At 37.1% G+C, this 25,487-nt stretch overlaps 1 protein-coding gene across 1 annotated transcript in view; it reads right to left on the bottom strand.

Annotated features, from left to right (window-relative positions):
* Tmem131 (Transmembrane protein 131) overlaps nt 1-25,487 on the bottom strand; it is a 504,583-nt gene that overhangs the window by 334,523 nt on the left and 144,573 nt on the right. Inside the window, exon 7 of the mRNA XM_067143255.2 lies at nt 1,783-1,905. Within this exon, the coding sequence (XP_066999356.2) occupies nt 1,783-1,905 (123 nt within the window). The remainder of the gene's footprint in view (nt 1-1,782; nt 1,906-25,487) is intronic.

Genomic DNA, 25,487 nt, shown 5'->3' with positions numbered 1-25,487 from the left:
AAACTGACTAGGAAGAGTATACCGGTGACAAAATTACAATGGAAGAAAAAAAAAGATTTTGCCATCATGTTGGACGCTTTTTTATCTAATGTAGGGAATGAAAAACTACTTGTGGTGTCGATTGTTGTTTGGCTTGGCATTATGGGTATTAGATTTTTCAAATAGTTTGACTGATCAAAGTTGCTGAACTGAAAGAAGTTTTCAAAGGAATAGATGAAGTTTTCAGAGGAAACTGACAAAGTTTCCCTGGTAAAACTGAATGTAAAGTTTCGAGATTTTTAAGTCGCATACCGGTAATAAACGTCTGAAGCCAGCCCCGCGGTCTAACTTGCCTGCCTCCCACCCGGAGGGCCCGGGTTCGATTACTGGCCAGGTCAGGCATTTTTACCTGGATATGAGGGCTGGTTCCAGGTTTAGTCATTCTACGATTACGGTATCTTAGCTATTTAATGGTGATAGGGCAACCTCAGTCTAGAGAGCCGGGAATAACGGCTGAGAGGATTCGTCACACTGAGCATGCGTCACCTTGTAATCTGCAGGCCTTCGGACCGAGGGCGGTCGCTTGGTAGGCGGGAGGCTCATTGGGGCTGTAGTTTGGTTTGGTTTAGGGGCGTTTGTAAGATTATAAGTATACATATTTCATTTTGTGATGTTTGGCCAAATTGTTGATGGTTCATTCGTTCCTGGATTTTCCGATTTCCCGTGTTGTATGTTTTCTTTTCGTGGTCCCTCCAAAAATAGAGAATCGAGGTTCCACTGTACTGAATTTAATAAATTTTACCTGAAATTTTAAACTCTGTTGAAATTCAGCTAACAGTGCGGAAGATATTCACAAAATTCTAAAGAAATGCTTGGTGAAGAACGTCGAATTGTTTTACACTGTTTACAAGCAACTTTCACTATCATAAATTATAACATGTTGCAGAGACCCTTCTCAGGATATTTATTCAGGCATTCTTCTTCCACAAAATTTGGAGACAGAGCTATACTTTGGTGACAGATGTAATCTGGAGAGAAAAAATGTATGCCCTTCTTTTATTTTAATAAATAAATGCATGTAATACTTCGTATTTTAAAGTCAAATGCAGTTTTAATTTTATACAAGTAGGTACCAACCTTAAGCAACAGTAACTTCTATTAAAAACTACAAAATGAAAGCCTCAAGCTTCCCTTGATGGTTTAGATCTGTTGTGTTTGTAGAAATATGCAAGATAACATATTGCTGTAGGGCTATTTTATGCAAAATAACACCGATTTTATTTAGAAAAATACTAAACAACACTGAAACTAATCATATTTTCATACCATAATTTAAGATTTTTATTCACAATGAAACGGGGCCCCACCTTAAAACTTTGTTTTATTTCTGATTATTTACCAGAGCAGTCAATAAAAAGAAAGAATTTTGCCACCATATTTTTTGTATCTGGTGTGGTATTTCGGGATACTAAACCGAGTAATTAAAGTCGCCATTCTTCAGACATAAACTGAGGAACTCTTTGTATTCCTTGATCATTAATCTCAATGATTAAATCTAAATGTGCAATTTTATGGTCATTAAATGGAAATTTACTCGAGTACTTATCCTTTGCAAAAACAAAAGGATTGATACTAAGAAAATAACAACTAGATTCTGGAGCACCCACACAAAAGAACATGGTTGTTTGAATGATAATTTACTCAGCTGCAACACTCATATTCTAACATATGTTAAATAATAAGTAACCCACAGGATAATAAATTAGTAATTAGTGTGTAAATTGACCAAATATTACCACTCACCTGCATTGGAGTAGCATGGGGATTGTGCATAAAGATCAGAGGAGAGTATGTAGAATTGAGAGGAATGCGGACTCCTACAAGGGGACGTAGCCTATATGGACTACTTACACTGGCCCCTTTCACCTGAAATGAGTATCAAAACATAAAAATTACCACACACAGTAACTTACAGTGAAATTCTTGAATAATATTAGCTTCAAATGTATTCATCCATATTCACATAGACAAGAAAAGAACTTTTTTTTTACTTAACATTGTAAGTTCTTATAACTTCCCCTAACTTAAAGACAAACTTTTTCACTTTTCCCTTAAACATTCCTACGATAACTCTGTTTCCAGTAAAGAAATCAAACATTATTATGGAATAATTTCTTATGTTCTCTGCTCTAACTTCAAAACTTTCCAGTAACGAAAATTGACTCTCCAAGTGAGGGATGGCGGCTGGGTGACATAGTCACTTGCTTCTCAACAAGGCAGTCCGAAAATGCATGTAAGATTTTTGACATGAAAATCATATTCGATGGTTGGGGTTACACATAAAATTGGAGTTCCCATGAGTACAGTCACGAAGTAAACAGTTGTGTAAAACAAGAGAATGACAGCTAAGTGACAATATCATTTCACCAAAATGGCTGCTGTTAAAAACAAGGCTAATGCACGTGGGATTTTTAAAAGTAATAAGTCACACCCAGGTGGTTCAGATTCCACATAAAACTGGACGTACTGAAGCTATGATGACACTTTTTTTTTTTTTTTTTCACTGGACTATGTCATCCTTTCTTATAAAACCATTCTACAGACATACATGAATTGTTTTTGAATGTCTGTGCTATTTTGAGTCCAAGAAAAAGAGAGAAAGAAATGTTCATAGGAATGCTGAGCAGCTGTGAAGTTAATTACAAGTGATGAAAATCATTTTTCGTCCGTATTGAAAGTTTCATAAACTGTATATAGGATAACATCTTTTGTTTATTTCCACCTATTCAATACATTACAAATGTAATTGTAATAGGTAATAGGTAATAGGTGGAAATAAACAAAAGATATTATCCTATATACAGTTTGTGAAGTTAATGTCTCTTTCCAGACTTTTTTTTTTCTTTGCTTTTTGTCGCACCGACACAGATAGGTCTTATGGCGATGATGGGATAGGAAAGCCTAGGAGTTGGAAAGAAGCGGCCATGGCCTTAATTAAGGTACAGCCCCAGCATTTGCCTGGTGTGAAAATGGGAAACCACAGAAAACCATCTTCAGGGCTGCCGACAGTGGGATTTGAACCCACTATCTCCCGGATGCAAGCTCACAGCCCCACGGCCAACTCGCCTGGTTCCAGACCTTTTGTTATGGTCAACTTGCATTCTAATTGGTGCACATTCCAAGAATTCTAGTTGCCCAGGAATTCTGTCAGTGACTGTTTAATTAAAAGTTACCAAGGGATTTTGCAACCTAGCTCACACCATTCTATTCATAACTCAGATTGTTGCTAATAAGGTCCAAGTCAAGTAGTTCAGTTAAACGTGATGAGGAAGAGACTTACATGCACTAATTATTGAGACAGAAATACCATAGCATTTCAACTGCTCAGTAAACATGAGTAATAAGAGAAGAGTATTTTAATATCTCGAGACAAGAAAATATGTAATTGCAGAAAGTGTGAAAGGATTTTCAGTGAGAAAGCTTACTGAAAAATTCAAATGCAAGAAAACTAAAATAAACACAAGTTTGTGAAGAATAAACATGAAATTTTGGTGAGTGGGAGGAAAGTAGGAATTAAGGAGTGAAAAGAAAGCAGGTGTCAATGTATGCAGAAGTGATGTTACAGTGTATGTGTGGTTCACATATGCTCAAGCAAGGAAACTGTGAGCATGTGGGCCAATGTTCCAGGAAAAAGTGCAAATAATCTGAAAGATGAGATTCTTAAACAGATGAAGAATGTGTGTGTCATGCTGGATCGCAAGTATGGGGATAACACAATGGAACCATTTAACAGACATTACTTCCTTATGCAAATCACAGTAAAAGTGCTTAATTTACTCAGACACAGCTGAATGATTACTTCCTGAAGCTATAATATTTGTAAAGGATGTAAAATCACTTCTAATATCTCTCAGGCAAATACTGTATTTAGTTAGGAATGTTGTAGAATAATAAAAAAAAATTAGTTTTATATTTAAGGTGGATGCTCTTTGCAAATAAAATGTCTGATTAATTTTTACAACCTTGCCTCACAAAACACCTATCATAAGGGACATTGTTTTTCCACAGAACTAATGCTGTCCACAGAAGAGAGATTCATCAAATGTATTTGAAAATCAGCAGCACTTCTGAAGCAGAAACTTATAAAAATTAAAATATCAGTATGTTAAGATTTGATGTGATGCTTCTTGTTTAAAGAGGCCTAACATCTAGGCCATCGGCCCATGTTAAGATTCGTTCATGGTAACGCCATTTTAGCTGAGCCAGCAATAGTCTGGAGGTAACTGGTTGGTTTGGAACCAATCTTGAAAGATAAATGCAGGCATAATATTAATATGAATATAACTAGCATAATGGAAGGCAGAAGACACACATCACAGAAGGTACATGATATCAAAATTATATGCAAAATGATAAAAGGTGTAAAAGCTATTTGATAACCATGACCAAAGCAAAGGAGATGTAAATATACTGACAAGTGTACATTTTTCTGAAGTAAAATAGCGAGCAAACTTGGAGGTTTTGTATTACTTTTAATGCTGTGCTCATAGGACCTCCAGTTTTACACGGATTCTCAATCACGGGAACATAAATTTTCATTTCAAAAATCCAGCATGCAATAGCTGAGATTTGAATACCAGTCTTGTGAGAAGCCAATGACTATGTCACTCAGCTATCATGCTCCCTCTACTGAAAATAGATTTATCTATCTATCATCTACTATCATTGTTATCATTCTTTGCCTGAAGAAGAAACATTTGAAATATGTTGTAGAAGATTACTGAAAAGTAATTTGCTTATACTGCACAACAAAGTAAAGATTATGCTGGTAAGAACATTACCAAGATACCTACTATTAGTTAACTGAGTTATGGACAAAACAGTAATGATAAAATACTACACAGGAAAGCCAAAGCATATATGTAATGTTTGTGTCAGAAAGATTTGGATTATACACGCAGTACGGCACAGCACCTTTCGGACTGGATGAAACCTCAAGAATCTCCACCTCCTGGACATAAACTCAGCTGGGCTAATTGGAGGTCATTTAATCGTTTGAAGAGTGGTGTTGGAAGATCTAGGGACAACTTCAAGAAGTGAGGGTATTTAGAAAAACAGACAGAACTTTGTGATTGTGGGAAAATACAAACTACCCCATACATGTATTACTGTCAAATATGCCCATCCAGTGTACACTTCAAGACCTTGTTAAAGCTACCAACAAGAGAATTGCTGCCGCTGATTACTGGCCGGACTCAGTGTGACTGCACAAAATATATACAGATGTATTTCGTAACGTGTATGTTTATGTATATTTGTATTTATGTACACAGTATTTGTATTGTATCAATGCTCTGACACAAAATAATAATAACAATAAAAATAATAATAATAATAATAACAATAATAAATTTCTCTATTTTTCAGCAAAATCTTGATTCATTAGTTTTGAATAAGAATGTCAACCAGAAGCTATACGGTTATGCACTTAAGTATGTTGTCTAATGTTATCTAGTGCCCCAGTTCGTGTTATTTCATGTTACAAAGGTAAATTAAATTTAAGGGTTCCACCTTTTCAATACAATACAATGATCTTGCACAGGATTATATTACAACATGTTTATTGTGGTACTGGTTTTGACACAGTTTTTAGTGTCATCAACAGCCTATCACATAAACCAAGCAAGACAAATATATATATATATAATGATATACACATGCTGATACATTCATGTAACAAAAGTTCGCACTTAAAAGTAAAAATTACATCTAAAATAGGTAGAAGTGTTTACAAAGCATTAGCAGCGTAATAGTCTAATGTAATCTTGATGTAGGTGTTGAAATCACTCATTTTAATGTTGAGTTTACGAGTGAATGTGAGTTAAAAACTTGATAAACATATTAAAATCTTGATGGTTGACTTGTTGTGACATGGTAAAATAAGTCTGAAAGAGGGATGCAACTTCTATACTGTTGTTGTTTGACCGACCTTGAGACTGAAATACTAAACCTTCTGCCAGACTATGAACACGTTATTATAATGGGAGACTTCAACACAAATTTGTTAGACAGTACCGCAGCTTCAACTCGACAGTTTTGTAATATATTTGAAGCATGTAACATGACAATTTTATCCCTCGGACCAACCCACCACACTAATTGCAATCACACCCTTCTCGATCTAATAACAATTCAGCGAAAGTTCTGCAACACGGACAAACACCAGCCCCAGGACTATCTGGACATGACAATCTACCTGTCCTACCAATTACAAAGCCCAAAACCAAGGACGAAAATATTATCATTCAGGGACCTCCGACGAATTGACGCAGACAAATTACATGCTCTTTTTCTGTGCCGTAGATGGAGATAAATCCCGCCAATAAAGTAGAGGAAATGGTTTCAACATTTAATAACCTAGTACCACAACTCTACGATCGACATGCCCCAGTGCGTACGGGAAAAGGCTCCAGAGCTCTAAACTGTGGATAGATGACAAAATTCGCCACTTAATGGCTAAACGAGACACTGCTCATAGACGATACAAACAATACCCAACAGAAGTGAACCACCAAACTTTTAAAACACTGCGTAATAAAACGACCTCTAAAATTCGAAGCGCCAGACTATGTTATGCCCATAATTTGATTAGACCTGACGTACGCCCTATGACAATGTGGAAATCTATGAGATATTTTGGCATCAATAATCAGAAATCTAACGAAGAACTAAATGTTAACGTAGATGAATTAAACGACCATTTCATCTCGCCAACGGGAATTAATCCGGTCATGAAAGAGAAAACAATTAATACATATGATAATATGCCATCTCCACACAGAGATAAATTTTACTTCAGTCACAGCACACCAAAATAAGTGATTGACTCAAAAAAACGCATCAAGACCAAGGCTAGGGGTGTAGATAATATACGCCACAAAATACTCATGAAAATTCTCCACCACATCATTTATCCACTGGTGAATATCTTTAATTATTCACTGCAACAGGGGACTTAAGCAAGAAATATGGAACATGTCCATATATACATATTAAATCGGCACCGTTGGCGACGGGGGCCGAGCCCGCTACTGGGGGCACCGCTGATGTCGGTCCGGCTCGCGACGGGCAGCACTAACGTTAGCCTTGCTCGCAGACTGATTTCAATTGCACTATAAGGTAGGGGAAAATGGGCAGAGTTAAAAGGACGCTTCTAGAAAGTTTTCTTGCATAATTTAAGGATTATAAGGTTTATAAGCACATCAGACTCTCATCAGCTTCATTATGTCTGCATTAACAACACCTTCGAGCTGGCTCGTTCAAAGTGCCGACTTTTTCAAAGATAATAGGTTGCTTTTGCCAGACTTAAACAAAACTTTACTTTCCTTTTCGTAAATACCATAATATCTACTCTGGCACATCAAAAATTAATATACCATACTGTACTTTTCCTTAAACAGATACCCAATAACCTTAAGGAGCATATCTGGTAGCCCCATATTTTAATACAACACTTATTTACCTCTTGAACATGAGTGATTATATGACATTTAAAGCACAATATTTAAAATCTTTTATCAAGTATTTTCAAGTCTTTAGCACATAATAAATATTTTTCACATTTTTAGCAGAAAAATCAAGTTCCTAGTCATGATCAACTGAGAAAATATACAAGTACCTGTAATGAAGAAAATATGAGACTATTGTCTAAATGTATTTCCCCTTAAAACCATAATAATCACCATCGAACAATGAAAAGAGAGAGGCTTAGGTTTACTAGTCTGAAGAATGCAGTTTTCAACTCCTCTCTGATGCTAAAGAAGCATATTCTGATTAGCCACTTGGAAAACAGATTAAAACCCAGAACTGACAACTATGGCCAGCTACACTCCACATGACAAAAGGTTCTCTCAGATTTCCCACACAGCCAACACCATCTAAAAATCCTTATACTACGAATTTACATACTGTTAATAAGGTAATTTCCAAGTCCAATATGAAATTATGAAAAGACTGCTTGGTTGGTTTTCTCTGAAAATATGGGCATACATATAGGACGAACTGCATATGTAAGCTCAAGCCCATCATCATCATCATCATTCAAATCTCCAGTTTCTTGGGTGTGGTGAACGAACGTTCTCTATTTCCATCTGCACAGGAACATTCCTTCCTCTCCAACCATTCTACACCTGTTCCTTGCAGCTCTTCTTTTATTTGGAATATCCATCTTGCCCTTGGTCTGTTTCTAGGTCACTTGCCTTCCAGGTCCCTTGCAAACCATTCTCTTGCTACTCTCTTAGGATCCATTTTCTTCAAGTGAATAAACCATTTCAATCCTGATTGCAGAAAGTGGTTCCATTTGAACGTCTTTTCAGATCATTCCATTTCCGATGTTATCACTTCTTATTTTCTGAAACACTGACCTCAAGAATTTAATTTCTGCAGTCTGCTATTATCCTTTCTGTTGATGCTGCAAGTTTCCAGTCCATATGTTGTTGCTGGTACAAGTAGGCCTCATACAGAGTCTTCTTAGATATCAAAGGCACTTAACTATTCCAAAGGAGGTTCCCGACTTGGTGGTAACAACGAGCTCCTTCCTGAACTCTGTTGGTGATTTCAGCTGAGCCTTAGCCATCTTGATTCACAATGCTGCCAAGGTACTGGAAATGACTGACTGACTTCAATTTTTTTCCACCCACCTTAAGGTTCATATATCCTCCTTGCCTGGTCACTTTCATTGCTCCTGTTTTTATAGAACTGATTTTAAGGCCATTCTCCTTAAATTGGTAGTGCCAGGTGTTTAGTTTCTATTGTACTTCATCGTCTATGCAACCCCATATCATTATACCACCTGCAAAAGCAAATGCCTGAAAATCATTTGTGGAATTCAGTTGTTTCACCTGTATGATTTCATCCACTAGTGATGAATAATAATGGTGACAATGCACTTGCCTTGTTGCACTCCCTAAGTAGTCACAAACCAAACCAAATATACACTCCCTATTTGGACACAGCTCGACAACAGTTATAGAGCATTTTCACTTTACTGATAAGAAATTCCAATACTTTTCTTCTTGTTAGACATTCCTGATCTTCTCCATAGGCAAGCTGTCATAAGCCTTTTCTATATCCAAGAAAACAGAGATGATATCTTTCCTTCCTCCCAGTAATTCTCCATATTCATCCTAATAACAAAGATGAGGTCTGTAGTTGTTCTGTTACCCCCGAACCCATGTTGTTCCTCTTTGTAAACTCAAACTACAAGAAGTTTTAGAGCAGTACCAAGTACAGTAAAGAAATTTATTCCTGAAGGTTACCATAAGAAATATATACCTGATTGGTCTGAACAGTGTGAGAACTTGGACAAAGTTCTGTGGTGGTAAGGATCATAAAATAGCAGAATGTTGCACAAGTAGTGGTGGTGATTGTTTTGAGAGGAAGTACAACTAGGCAATCAACACTTCAAAAATGGAGATACTGGCCAAAGAAAGACAAGGGCCATGAAGGGCGTGAAAATTAAAGACTCCCTAGGCCTCGAGTGCTCTAATATCATCGGGGTCAGAAAAGAACAAGAGTTCACCAAGGGAGATCGGATAGGATAGATAAAAGTGAAGAGACTGGTAAAAGTAAGTGCAAGCAATGCCAGGACTCAGTTAAGGGCCCCGCAGTCGCCAAAACGTGCTCCCAATTTTTGAGCCCCTGGAACCCATTTTAGTCACCTTTTGCGACAGGCAGTGGATACCGTGGATGTTATTCTAATGCCCCCCCACCTACAGGGGGATCTCTTGCACAACAATATGAGTGAAGTGGAATTACCTGACTTTGTCAATAAGGCTGTTAATCCCAACCAAATCGCAGCACATACTGCTATCTCTATAACATCCGAATTTCAAACACATACTGTTCAGCTGTAGTTAAGAAGGGAATGAAAGCTCTTAAATCAGCTTGTAGTACCAAATGCAAATACTGTAACACTTTCAGTGTTCCAAGTCACAACAGCCACTAAAGAAATTAAAACAAGGTAAGTTCCTACTTTCAATGGCATCCATGGAGAATTCCTAGTGAATGCTACCATATTTGTGAAAAAGTGGCTAGCTGAATTTTTTATTGATATTTTAAAATCTGGTATTATACTCCATAAACTAAAAAGAGTTATGAATTATAGTTTTCTTAGAACTAGGAAAACCAAATAATAAACCACAAAGATATCAACCAACTCTTTTACATACGATTTATAAACTGATTGAAAGAACAATTTATAAAAGAATTATGCACAAGATTTTATACAATATACCTGTTATGAACAGGCAGGATTCTGTCCAAACAGCAGCCATGTTGATCAGTTCTATTTTTTATAACTTTTATCAAAGCCGACTTTCGGGAACAACACAATACTTGAACTGTATTTTTCAATCTTACGGTAGCCTATGATACTGTGTGGGGATGTGTGATTTTTAAACCTCTACAAGTCATAGTACACCACGAAAGTGGTAATCTCATCGATGCCATGCTTAGTAATAGAACATCCCAAGTTCTTATGAGTGACAAGATGAGCTCACAGAAGGATTTTTACAATGATCTGTACTGATTCCTCTTCTCTTTTAACTTCTGGAAACATAACAAAGATAACTTTTTTTTAAATTTGCAGCCCCTACCATATGCTTGAAATTGGTACTATTTGGGGACTTCTTCCATTTACCGGTATTGTAATTAGGATACATCTGAACTTAGTTCAAAATTATTGTAGTGTACTGTAGAGTAGTATACAAGTAATATCTTATTAGACATCAGCGTGCTTATTTTATTATTGTAAAATTTTGTGAAATTATTGTAAAATTTTTGTGTAGTAAACTCTCTTACTAAAATTCTGCTGTTGTAATTAGGAGAGGATTAACTGCAGTATAGAATTGTGTAATTGTTGTGTATTCCTTTTGGTATTCAGTAATTAACAGTAGTTTTTATCTGTTAGGGTGTTGTAGAATAAAAATAGAATACGTCTAAGTAGTATTATAGTGTAGTAGTGTATTAATTACCTAATTGTCGCGTGATCTTTGAGTACTATCCTAGACAATATTTCTTTTTGTTCTTTTTTTGCACAAAACTTTTAAGTTCTTTTCTTTTCATTTTGTGCATAAAGTATGGCTAAAGAGTGCAATTGTAGGAACTGTGGGTGTGGCGAGGCATTGAGGGGTATGAGGGAGGAGTTGGAGAGTTTGAGGGAGATAATTAGGATTCACACAGAAGACAGGAATGAAGGTAAGCCTCCCTCAAACAATGTACAGGTTACAGCAGGTGTAAAAGAGGGATGGGAAGGAAAGGGGGGGAACTATAGAAGACAGGTGGTCTAATGTTCTAAAGGGAAGGAGATTGCAGGCTAAGAGCTCTATTCAGGATCAGAATTCAGGACAGGTGTCTGTGAGAAATCGGTACGAGCCAATCCAGGTAGAGCAACAGAGGGTAGATGAGGAACAGGGGACTGTTGCTGAGATGTATGGAAGTAGGAGGAAGGGAAAAGGTAGGAAAGGGAAATGTTGAGTAGAGGATAGGAAAAGACAAGTAGAACAGGGTCATGGGAGGGAGAAAAGGGAGGAGGAAGTAGATTCTGCAGCTATCGGGAAAGATAGGGCTGACCAGGAGGGGAGGGGATCAAAGGAGGTGGGTAGGGTTGAGGCTCTGGTCATGGGGGATTCCATCGTTAGACATGTGGGGAAAGTGTGTGGAGGAAAGGGAACCAGGGCAGAGTGTTATCCAGGAATTAGGTTGAGGCAGATGCTGAGAAAAGTAGAAGCAAAGGAGGAGGTGAAGGAGAAGGTGGTATTGTTTCACGTTGGTACCAACAACGTAAGGCAAGCTAATGTAAGTACCAACATAGTTGGGGATGTGTGGGATCTGGTAAATGCAGTACGGGTGAAGTTTAAGAAAGCGGAGATTCTTATCAGTGGAATACTGTGTAGGAGGGATACTGACTGGAGGGTGATTGGGGATTTAAATGAGACTATGGAGTGGGTATGTGGGAAAATGGGAGTGAAATTTCCAGACCCTAATGAGTGGGTAGGAGATAGGGATCTGCACTCAGATGGCCTTCACTTAAACTGCAGTGGTAAGTATAAGTTAGGAAATTTGTTTAGAAGGGTAATAGGGAGGTACATTCAGGGAAACGGGGTGGTCTAAGGAGTGGTGATGAGGGTACAGAGATCTGGAAGTCAAGTAGGGATGACATAAAAATGTTAGTGTTGAACTGTAGAAGTATTGTAAAGAAAGGAATAGAATTAAGTAATTTAATAGATATATATTGCACCCTTGAAAATTGGTTATTGGTTTGTGTGGAAAGAATATTTTATTACTTGAGTGGAACCATGCATAAAATTGTCGTCCAGGAAGGTGAGTTCAACTCTGCACTATCTGATAGCCAGCAGGAAACAGGTTTTCCCCGTGCCGTGTAAGCGAGTCTGGTTTTTTTTTTTTGTGCCTTGTTGAAGACATCAGAAGGGTGGCACGTGGACAGGAACCCGACCAGATTAAAAGCGATCAATACTTTGAGATTTTGACGTCATGATATTTAACCAATTGAATCGCAAGGTTAGCCCGATCGCAAAATCTCAGCCAATTAAATTTAATTAACAAACACACCTACGTCTTGAAGAAATAAATACCCATGTACTTGGGAAAATCTTTCTCATTTTATTCTGCTCATTCGGCTCATTCTGTTCTGCTAATTTGCTCAGTTGTCTACGGGAATAATTGTATGAGCACATGTGTTATTGGAAACGACGTATCCGACGTGGAATATTACCAGCATTCATTGAGGAAAGACGATAAATTTTCTGCTTCTGAGGAAATTTTGTGACGCCGAAATATCGGAAACGCAGCAGTTCAGATTTCTTTAAATTTATAAATCTGAAGAAAATTTTCTAAAGTAGGTAAAACTGTGCCATCTTGAAGAATCGAGTGTGTGTTGAGTACTTTTTCTAAGACGGATTTTTTAGTTTCAACTTTCACCAGAAGACGCAAGATTCCTAGCAGTCCTGAAATACTTTGGAAGAATGGAACTTCAGCATTTCAACGGAGTTTGTAATTGTCCTAAGTCCTCGCCTGCTGCAGCCATGTATCATTAAAATGTGAGGCATAATTCAGCCCGGGAGAGAATAACATCGGAGATGGAGTTTGGTTAAATATTCACTGATCATCAACCGAGTCCAGAAGCCAAGTCTACTACAGCTTTTTAAATTATATTTTTCTCTGTTTTCTGTTGTAATAATTATGTAGACGTAGTCCTTGCTTGAATATTTGAAATCATTTCTAATAGTCTTTGTAGTTAGGAATTTCACTCTTCTTTCACTGGTGTTGGTAGATTTGATGTGTGTGAGAGTGTAATTGGGACCTATAATTTGTTCTATTTGAGTGAGTGCTTCGTGACATGTTCTCACTGTCCCATGATAAGTCTAGGGAAGTGTTAAAAATATTTGACCCACGCGATAATAGTTATTAATTTATAAATTAATGATGGAATAACTTCTGAATTATTTGGGACAGAATATCGACGTGTTCTGTGAATTTAGGATTTTTCCTTGATGTTTTGTGGTTTACCATAGATTCGAGATAGAATAGAGTCATCTATGATTTCATTAAACCATAGCCTGCGATGACGCGACCGCGCGCGTATAATAATAATAATAATAATAATAATAAGTGACATTATTACGGTCTAATAGAATGTTTAAAGGTCATGAGTGTAATTATTGCTGTGCTTATAAGTGATTAATGTGTGCTATATTGAAGTAGATGTTGGCCTGGAATATTGGTCGTGGCTTGGATGTCCACAAATTTTGCATTTACTGTTATTGGTATTTTTGAGACTTGTAAATGGATCTTAAGATAGGATTTTATTTGTGTGTCCATTACATGAGTCAGTTAAGGAAGAGAGTGTGTCTTTGAACATAATTTCTTCTTATGCAGCACATGTTGATCAATAATTTGTGATAATAAGAGATTAAAAATAACGCAGTCGTGACTCATAGACCGTATGCGCGAATGTTTATTTATCTGTGACTGTAGGTAGTTCTATGGAATTTTTAGTGACGATTTCTACTGTAAAATTATCCTGGAACATCGTTGTGGAATTTATTTCATTGTAAAAGTGATAATCCTGTCACAATCACACGTCAGACGATCGTAATGGTAGCCCTTGTCTGATATGGTCATCGAGAGAAGCTCTCATATTTCAAATAAAATTTAAAAAATAAAAATAAAGAGATAGGATTCGATAAATTTGTTTAATAATATCACCGTGGACCGAAGCTTGAATGTGAGATGGATGAATGACTGATTTTACTTGTAATTGTGATTTCCATGGTTATATTTCGTCATGTTATGTGTACGCTGAGCGCGTAAAGTCTCGATTTTTTTTGTTGTTTTGTGGCGAGCATATTTGGCTCAATTATGAATCTTTAAGTAATTTTATGACGGAATAAGATAGATTCGAGGGAAAATACTTAAGCAAGGATCGCGTCAATGAACTAAGCTCACAAAATGTAAAATGTCTAACGCTACAATGCGGGAAATTTAAGTCTTTATTGTGAGTTGTGCACAACACTAGGACAATTGACATAAAAATAAGAGTTAAATGAGTTGGATATTGAATTTCAAAATAATTTTATTATATAATTTGAAGCTTAAATAATTAATTGAAATAATATTTAATTAATAGAAATGAGTTATTGGATTTTTCGTGTGAGGTAGAATTTTGACTCACGGTTAAATGAATCGCAGAGTATTGTCAATTTAAATTATAATTCAAAAGAAAGATATAATTCAGAATTTTGATATTTTGAGATAGGATTCTCTCAAATAATAGTTCATTTAATTTTCTAAGACAATTCATTAAGACCCACTTTCGTATCTTTACAGAATGAAATTTTATGGAGAACTGTGAGGTGAATTCCAGCAGGGAAGAGATAAATAATTTATTTCAAGATTTTGGAAAATATTTATTGAATCTGGAAAGTGCTAATATTTTATTTAATAAATGTTAAAACCCATTTCTTTTTAGTGTTTTCATTTGTCGTCAGTCCTTAGATTGTCCCTGCCCTCTATAATTTAGCGTCGCCTGTAAGCGAACGTTCCGCCTCTGGGAACTTTTGCTTACCGGCTGAGCTGCCCGGCAAAACGGGGGCAGGTAGTACAAATTTGGCACCCGTAACGTGCTTGGCCCGAATTTCATCAGCGACGCCAATCTAAGGACTCGATCTTGTAGTCCAAAATTTGGACATAAGCAAGATGCGGCGACAATAGGATTTTTGGGTTATTTGATAACATTTATTAGCCCAGATCTCTGTGGCAGAGCGCACTTTAGTTAAAGTTAGAAAGGGCCATGTTGAATGCTTGAAACAAAATCTTGGAGATTAGGAAAATTTCATATTTTTTTTATGCGACTGCATTTGCGCAACATTTCGGATTTTAATAGTTAGATATTATTGAAATGATATACAAATCTTCCCCTAAGGAGGTGAGCTTAATTCATTAGTAGACGTGGAACTGGACTCTGGTTTATACTCTGATGTTATTCTCCCCGAGGTCTGAACTGCCGTTTCTTTGAAAAGTTTGTTATTATGGATGAATGGCGTGCATTTTTGGAGAATGCGTTAGGAAATTTGAAAGATAGCTTGAAGCAGGACTTAAGTGAAAATAGTGCTAAATTAAAACAGGAGTTAAAACAGGAACTTAGCGCTGAATTAAGTGAAAATAGTGCAAAATTAAAACAGGATCTTGGTGAAAATCAGGAGCGATTGAAACAGGATCTAAGTGAAAATAATGAAAAACTGAAATTAGAACTGAACGAGGGTCAGGATAAATTTAAATCTGATCTTAAAAGTGCATTGGAAGAAATACAGAATAGGACGGATGAAAACATTAATAAACTGCACATGGATGTGAAATTATTTAATGGAAAAATAGCATCCATTCAAAGTGAACTTGTAGCAGTTAAACAGAACTTCTCAGACTTTAAAGGTGAAATACAGGCGGGTATTACAAGTTCGTTAGCTGAGATGTCGAACGAAGTTAGTGAGAGACTCGCTAAAGTCCAGACAGACGTACTACAGGGGCTTGATAAATACAAAAATGAGGTGGAGAAAAACTTTCAGAATATTGAGGAGAAAATTGTGGATAATGCAGAGGACCTTACAGCGACTAAGGCAGCATGGAGTAAAAAGTTTACCGGCCTTTGCGAAACTTTGAAACAGGTGGGAGTCATAGCAGAAATAAAAGTTTCCCAAGTAACCACGTCAGAAAGGCTAGAATATTTCTATGAGACTATCGAAGAGACACAGACAGGTCTTAAAGAAATAAAAACGGAAATGGACAAGGAAATTAGCAAAGTAAAAGCTGCGTCCGAAGCATCGAAGCGAGAACTTCAGGACGGAATTAAGGAACTTGTTGAAGAGCTTAAGATAATCAAACTTCAGGGCGAGAGTCATAATATTGTCACTTCAACATTACTGGAAAGGCAAGGTCAATTGGAGAAGCGGATGTCTGGTGAAGTCCCGTCTTCAACTCCAAAAGTAGATAATAGGATGGACATGGCTAATCCCATAAATAACACCAATCCTTACATAAATCAGGACAGTAGTGGGATAAATTCAGCAAATGTTTCAGGTCAGACTCAAATTGTTAATATTATTAAACTTCATGAGGAACAGCCAAAGAAGTTCAATAATGTTAAAGGCGTTACTCCTAAAAGCTTCATTCGTGAACTTCAGGAATACTTTAGAGATAATAAAATACCTCCTGAACGCCAACTAAGGGTGACTGAACGCTATTTGGAGAATTCAGTATTAACATGGTATGAAGCGTTCAAGTATTCATTTGAAGATTTTGAAGGGTTTAAGAAGGCATTTCTGGAGAGATATTGGAATAGTGACTTACAGCATAATTTAAAAACAGAACTCTACGCTAAGAGGTACGCTTCTTCTACGCCCACACGCTACGCTGATTATTTCTCAGCTCAATTACGTAAACTAAAGGAGCTTGATATGCCACCCCCAGAAGTTGAAGTAGTCCGTGTAATAAGGCAACTTCCAGCGGACATTCAACGTATAATTATTGCTTCGAACGCGCAGACCGCAATTCAGGCTGAAGCCGTGCTTCGACAAATCGATTTAACTTCGAGAGAACAACCACGACGTAACCTAGGTCAAGAACAACAGGTGTTGCAAGCTACAGTCGTTCGAGCCGACAGTGGAGCTTCGTTCAACCAAGGGAGACCTAGCGGTCGAACTACAAAGGAAATGTCACCGAGAGACCGTTCTCCAAGGTCAGGACACAGAAGTGACGAGGAGAGAGATTATTTCCGAAGGAATGTACGACGCAGACCCTATGAAAATATTCGAGGAAGGTGGAGAAGAAATAGTGAAACTAACTATACGGGAGGAAGAAAAAGAAACTGGAGACAAGAAGAGAGAGAGAAATACATCCAGGAATTATGCAAAGAAAATCAAGAAAAATCCAAGTGGCGTCACGCGATTCAGGACCAGGACGTGAACCCAGATATAATAGGAGCAGAAAGCTTAGAATACCAAAGAGCTAAGCAAGAAGAGAATCGTCAGCGCTATGAAAAGGAAGATTATAGCCAAGGGGCTATTAAAAAAAAAAAAAACATCCATCCAACTAGAAAATGATAGTACGAATCCTAACTCTTGTAATTCAGAGGTCCCGAAGGAACGGATTGTAGTTCAGATCGATTCATGGGTTACTAAATCTGATGATCTGTTAGAAGAAAATCTTGAGACTAGTAGAAATAATGCAAGGACATTACCAATAATATTAGCTAGAATTTGTGGCGTGAGAGTTAAATGCTTAGTTGACACCGGCTCCACTATTAGTGTAATATCAACATCATTTATGAATGACTTGAGAGAAAGGCATGAAATACCCATCATTCCAGTCTCACATGTTAGAATTAAAGGAATTATCCCTGACAAGATTGTAACTTGCAAGCAGCAGACATTTCTCGATGTGGAAATCGGAAACACCAAGTTCCCTAATATATTTTTGGCTATGACAAATATCAAATTTAATATCATTCTTGGAATGGATTTTCTTACATCATACCACGCAGACATTAGTTTGGACTCCAACCAAATAGTATTTCGTCTGGAGGAATTTTCAGAAACTGCAGTCATGAATCCTGTTGATGTAACCGACCAAGAGGTGTTCCACATAAATTGCGCCTTAACATCGAGGGAGAAAGAAGACCATGAGGCCTTAGAAGAAATTCATCAGGTTCTGGATGACATCATTGAAAAGGGCGAAAATAGAACACATCCCTTGGATCTTATAAATCAGAAGGTGAATTCAGCTCAGGGAACTGAAAAGGAAAAGGAACAAATTCGAAATTTATTATTAAAATATAAGAACTTGTTTGATGACAAACCGGGACAAATTCCAGATTTTAAATATTCATTGGTGGCAACTGACTGGACTCCTTTCAAGAAGAAGCCATACCCGATCCCGGAGAAATTCCATTCTAGAGTGGAAAAATTAATTGAAGGCATGGAGAAAGATGGGATTATAATGAAAGCTAGTACACCTTTTCTTAGTTCTTTGGTCATCGTAAGCAAGCCAGATGGATCCCTTCGTTTGTGTTTAGACGCTCGGGAGATAAACCGGAAGCTAATCCCTGAAAGAGACCAGGCATCTGCTATTAAGGAAGTTCTAAGGAAATTTCGAGGGATGAATCTCTTTACGTCAGTCGACTTCACTTCTTCATATTATCACATTCTCCTGGAGGAAAAATCTAGACTCCTAACTGGATTCATGTTCAACCAACAGACCTACGTCTTCCGAAAATTGCCCTTCGGCATATCTAATGCAGGAAGCGCTCTTATTCGAGCATTGGATCGATGTCTTACGGAGGAAGTAAAGAGCTTCACGACTAAGTACATTGACGACTTACTTTTGGCCAGTGAAACCTTCGAAGATCACTTATCTAAACTGGAGAAATTGCTGGAAAATCTTTCTAGAACGGGATTCCATATAAATCTAGCCAAGTCAAAATTCTGTCAGACTGAAATTTTATTTTTAGGACATATAATAGATGGTGAAGGAATTAGACCTAACCCGGTCAAGATTGAAGCCATAAGTAAATTTCCAAGGCCCTTAAGAGTAAAACATGTAAGGCAATTTTTAGGGATGACCAACTTTTTCGCCAACCATTGCCCTAATTTTACGCAGACTGTCGCACCTTTACAGGATATGCTAAAAAAGGGGAACAGATGGAAATGGAATGATGAATGTGAGACAGCATTTAATAAGACCAAGGAAATGCTGACACAACACGTCAAATTGGGATATCCAGACTTTGGAAAACCGTTCATATTACAAACAGACGCATCAGGTATTGGAATTGGAGCTGTGTTATTCCAAGAAAATAAGGAAGACCCTGAAAGGAGAATTTATCTTGCCTTCGTCAGCAGAAAATTGAGAAATCACGAAAAGCACTATACGGTTACTGAATTGGAGATGTTGTCAATAGTTTATGCCCTCAAATACTGGCAGAAGATAATATAGGGTTATCAAATTATTATCAGGACTGATCACAAAGCTTTGACGTTCATGTTGAAAACTACCATGGCATCCGAACGAATATTCAGGTGGACGATGTTTGTCCACCAATTTCACATCAAACTGGAGCACTGTACTGGAAAAAGCAATTTATTAGCTGACTGTTTAAGTCGTAACCCGAATGCCGATACGGAGGAAATCCATCAGATTGAATTAGTTCCAGAGGACCACGAATTTTTAAGAAAATTACGTTACATCCGGCAAGCCCAGAAAAGAGACAAAGATTTAAGAAACATCATAGACTTTTTGGAGAAGAGAATCAAACCTGGAGAACCTAATTACAGAAGATGTAAGAGGAAAGCTTCACGTTACCAATATTTGGATGGAATATTATTTAAATTCATTGATTCTGCAAAATCTGAACTTAGAGTTGTGGTGCCTCCAAAATTACAGGAATCCCTTATCTGGCATACGCACAGAATAACAGGTCATGGTGGTATTGACAAGACGGTTGCCACTATTCAAGAGAAATTCACTCGGGAGAAACTTCGAACCATTGTTCGTAATGTAGTCCGCACCTGTGATACTTGTCAGCGAGTAAAACCTAGCTCTCATCTGCTTCAGCATAGTCCTATTCCCATATTACCTACAGGGCCTAAACAGTTATTTGCAATGGACCTATTTGGACCAGTCCCGATCTCTAGGAGGGGAAACCGACATGTAATAGTCACTATCGACGTATTTTCTAAGTATATTGCCTTGTATCCTATCCAAAAGGCGAATTCAAAATCTGTAATCCGTCGGATAATCCGCAACCTGATACCTCATATGGGCAAGCCAAAGGCCATATTGACTGATCACGGATCACAGTTTACCTCCGCTGAATTTCGTCAAGCTATGGAACAATTGGGCATTAAGCATATACTGAATTCTGTCCGCCATCCATCGAGCAATCCAGCTGAAAGAGTAATGCAGGAACTGTCAAAATTCTGCCGTATTTTCTGCGGAGATACACATTGGTTATGGGTAGATGTGTTACCAATTATGATGGAATGCTTAAATAACACTATACACGAGGCAACATCTCAGATTCCAGTAGTTCTTCATTTTGACAGACGACCTTACCGACCTTGGGATAGTATCATTCAATGCCCAGGAAATGTAAAACCTACCCTGGAGGAGAATATTGAGAAGGCAGCTAAATCTCTAAAGGAACAAGCTGAGAGAAGGCAAAGACGTGTCAGAAACAAGAAGTTTCGTCGTCCATTAAAATTATATGAGCTTGTGTTACTCAAGAAACCAGCTTCCTCAGAAACCACAAGTAAATTTTATGCCAAGTTTGCACCGTTATTTATTGGGCCGTACAAAATTATTAAAGTCTATGGGAACAATGCCTATCGCATACAAAGTCTTGATCAATCATATGAAGGAGTTCATAATGGTTCAAATTTGAAGAGTTATAACTGTCCTAAACAATCTGCTATAAATCAAATAAACGTCATCTTTGAAGAAGAAACGTCATGGAACGAAGATGAGGATCCAATCTACCTTCATGCTTCAACGCAGGTCAATATGACGGATGAAGTATGTAAAGAATGTCAGGAGTTACAAGATTCCGCCATGAGTAAATTACGCTTGCTTTGTGCTGCGCTGGAACTGGACAATAATAGGCTACGTGCTGGAACGTCATCTGGAATAACTATGGAATAGTGTGACACATAACTGTACTTCAAAATTTTCAAGGGACATGTTAATTATATTTCCAGATAATAATGATTTAATCTGCCCATCAAATCATTTTTTCAGCCACGGGAGAATATGCACCCTTGAAAATTGGTTATTGGTTTGTGTGGAAAGAATATTTTATTACTTGAGTGGAACCATGCATAAAATTGTCGTCCAGGAAGGTGAGTTCAACTCTGCACTATCTGATAGCCAGCAGGAAACAGGTTTTCCCCGTGCCGTGTAAGCGAGTCTGGGTTTTTTTTTTTGTGCCTTGTTGAAGACATCAGAAGGGTGGCACGTGGACAGGAACTCGACCAGATTAAAAGCGATCAATACTTTGAGATTTTGACGTCATGATATTTAACCAATTGAATCGCAAGGTTAGCCCGATCGCAAAATCTCAGCCAATTAAATTTAATTAACAAACACACCTACGTCTTGAAGAAATAAATACCCATGTACTTGGGAAAATCTTTCTCATTTTATTCTGCTCATTCGGCTCATTCTGTTCTGCTAATTTGCTCAGTTGTCTACGGGAATAATTGTATGAGCACATGTGTTATTGGAAACGACGTATCCGACGTGGAATATTACCAGCATTCATTGAGGAAAGACGATAAATTTTCTGCTTCTGAGGAAATTTTGTGACGCCGAAATATCGGAAACGCAGCAGTTCAGATTTCTTTAAATTTATAAATCTGAAGAAAATTTTCTAAAGTAGGTAAAACTGTGCCATCTTGAAGAATCGAGTGTGTGTTGAGTACTTTTTCTAAGACGGATTTTTTAGTTTCAGCTTTCACCAGAAGACACAAGATTCCTAGCAGTCCTGAAATACTTTGGAAGAATGGAACTTCAGCATTTCGACGGAGTTTGTAATTGTCCTAAGTCCTCGCCTGCTGCAGCCATGTATCATTAAAATGTGAGGCATAATTCAGCCCGGGAGAGAATAACATCGGAGATGGAGTTTGGTTAAATATTCACTGATCATCAACCGAGTCCAGAAGCCAAGTCTACTACAGCTAAGATTTTAAATTATATTTTTCTCTGTTTTCTGTTGTAATAATTATGTAGACGTAGTCCTTGCTTGAATATTTGAAATCATTTCTAATAGTCTTTGTAGTTAGGAATTTCACTCTTCTTTCACTGGTGTTGGTAGATTTGATGTGTGTGAGAGTGTAATTGGGACCTATAATTTGTTCTATTTGAGTGAGTGCTTCGTGACATGTTCTCACTGTCCCATGATAAGTCTAGGGAAGTGTTAAAAATATTTGACCCACGCGATAATAGTTATTAATTTATAAATTAATGATGGAATAACTTCTGAATTATTTGGGACAGAATATCGACGTGTTCTGTGAATTTAGGATTTTTCCTTGATGTTTTGTGGTTTACCATAGATTCGAGATAGAATAGAGTCATCTATGATTTCATTAAACCATAGCCTGCGATGACGCGACCGCGCGCGTATAATAATAATAATAATAATAATAATAATAATAATAATAATAATAATAATAATAATAATAATAATAAGTGACATTATTACGGTCTAATAGAATGTTTAAAGGTCATGAGTGTAATTATTGCTGTGCTTATAAGTGATTAATGTGTGCTATATTGAAGTAGATGTTGGCCTGGAATATTGGTCGTGGCTTGGATGTCCACAAATTTTGCATTTACTGTTATTGGTATTTTTGAGACTTGTAAATGGATCTTAAGATAGGATTTTATTTGTGTGTCCATTACATGAGTCAGTTAAGGAAGAGAGTGTGTCTTTGAACATAATTTCTTTTTATGCAGCACATGTTGATCAATAATTTGTGATAATAAGAGATTAAAAATAACGCAGTCGTGACTCATAGACCGTATGCGCGAATGTTTATTTATCTGTGACTGTAGGTAGTTCTATGGAATTTTTAGTGACGATTTCTACTGTAAAATTATCCTGGAACATCGTTGTGGAATTTATTTCATTGGAAAAGTGATAATCCTGTCACAATCACACGTCAGACGATCGTAATGGTAGCCCTTGTCTGATATGGTCATCGAGAGAAGCTCTCATATTTCAAATAAAATTTAAAAAATAAAAATAAAGAGATAGGATTCGATAAATTTGTTTAATAATATCACCGTGGACCGAAGCTTGAATGTGAGATGGATGAATGACTGATTTTACTTGTAATTGTGATTTCCATGGTTATATTTCGTCATGTTATGTGTACGCTGAGCGCGTAAAGTCTCGATTTTTTTTGTTGTTTTGTGGCGAGCATATTTGGCTCAATTATGAATCTTTAAGTAATTTTATGACGGAATAAGATAGATTCGAGGGAAAATACTTAAGCAAGGATCGCGTCAATGAACTAAGCTCACAAAATGTAAAATGTCTAACGCTACAATGCGGGAAATTTAAGTCTTTATTGTGAGTTGTGCACAACACTAGGACAATTGACATAAAAATAAGAGTTAAATGAGTTGGATATTGAATTTCAAAATAATTTTATTATATAATTTGAAGCTTAAATAATTAATTGAAATAATATTTAATTAATAGAAATGAGTTATTGGATTTTTCGTGTGAGGTAGAATTTTGACTCACGGTTAAATGAATCGCAGAGTATTGTCAATTTAAATTATAATTCAAAAGAAAGATATAATTCAGAATTTTGATATTTTGAGATAGGATTCTCTCAAATAATAGTTCATTTAATTTTCTAAGACAATTCATTAAGACCCACTTTCGTATCTTTACAGAATGAAATTTTATGGAGAACTGTGAGGTGAATTCCAGCAGGGAAGAGATAAATAATTTATTTCAAGATTTTGGAAAATATTTATTGAATCTGGAAAGTGCTAATATTTTATTTAATAAATGTTAAAACCCATTTCTTTTTAGTGTTTTCATTTGTCGTCAGTCCTTAGATTGTCCCTGCCCTCTATAATTTAGCGTCGCCTGTAAGCGAACGTTCCGCCTCTGGGAACTTTTGCTTACCGGCTGAGCTGCCCGGCAAAACGGGGGCAATATTTACCAGGTATTGTAACAGGAGTTGAATCATGGCTGAGAAATGATATAATGGATGCAGAAATTTTCTCACGGAACAGGAGTGTGCATCGTAGAGATAGGATAGGAATGGTGGGAGAGGGAGTATTCATTCTCGTGAAAGAAGAATTTGTAAGGTACAAGAAAAGTTAAAGATGAGAAACATGACATTCTAGGTGTAAGGCTCATTTCTAAAGATAATAGGCAACTTGATGTCTTTGGAGTGTATAGACCAGGAAAGGGTAGCGCTGACACGGATTCAGAATTAGTTGATAAGATAATCAGCTATGTGGGAAACTACATGGAAGGGAATGTGATTGTAGCGGGAGAGCTTAATTTACCAAATGTCAATTGGGAAGGAAATGCAGACGACAGAAAGCAAGACCAACAAATGGCTAATAAGCTAATATGTGAAGGACAGCTGATTCAGAAAGTGACAGAATCAACTAGAGGGAAAAATATCCTGGACGTGGTGCTGATAAAACCAGATGAGCTCTATAGAGATACCGAAGTAATAGATGGTATTAGTGATCACGAAGCTGTTTTTGTTGTAGTTAAAAATAAATGTGATAGAAAGGAAGATTTTAAAAGTAGGACTATTAGGCAGTACCATATGGCTGATAAAGCAGGCATGAGGCAGTTTCTAAAAAGTAATTATGATCGGTGGAAAACGGTAAGGAAGAATCTAAACAGACTCTGGGATGGGTTTAAAGAAATTGTTGAGGAATGTGAAAACAGGTTTGTACCTTTAAAGGTGGTAAGGTATGATTAAGACCCACCTTATTATAACAGAGAAATCAAGAGACTAAGAAGGCGGTGCAGATTGGAAAGAAATAGTTAGAAATGGTTGTGGAAGTAAGGAGTAATTGAAGGAACTTACTACGAAATTGAATCTAGCAAAGAAGGCAGCTAAGGATAACATGATGGCAAGCATAATTGGCAGTCATACAAATTTTAGTGAAAAATGGAAGGGTATGTATTGGTACTTCAAGGCAGAAACAGGTTCCAAGAAGGACATTACAGGAATAACTAATGAACAAGGAGAGTGTGTGTGTGTGTGTGTGTGTGTGTGTGTGTGTGTGTGTGTGTGTGTGTGTGTGTGTGTGTGTGAGGATCTTCAAAAGGCAGAAGTATTCAGTCAGCAGTATGTAAAGATTGTTGGTTACAAGGAAAATGTCCAGATAGA

This window comes from Anabrus simplex, chromosome 3 (assembly GCF_040414725.1).
Source record: "Anabrus simplex isolate iqAnaSimp1 chromosome 3, ASM4041472v1, whole genome shotgun sequence".
Taxonomy (NCBI): Eukaryota; Metazoa; Arthropoda; class Insecta; order Orthoptera; family Tettigoniidae; genus Anabrus; species Anabrus simplex.
Note: the sequence above shows the minus strand (reverse complement) of the source record. Positions and strands in the feature narration are given on the sequence as shown.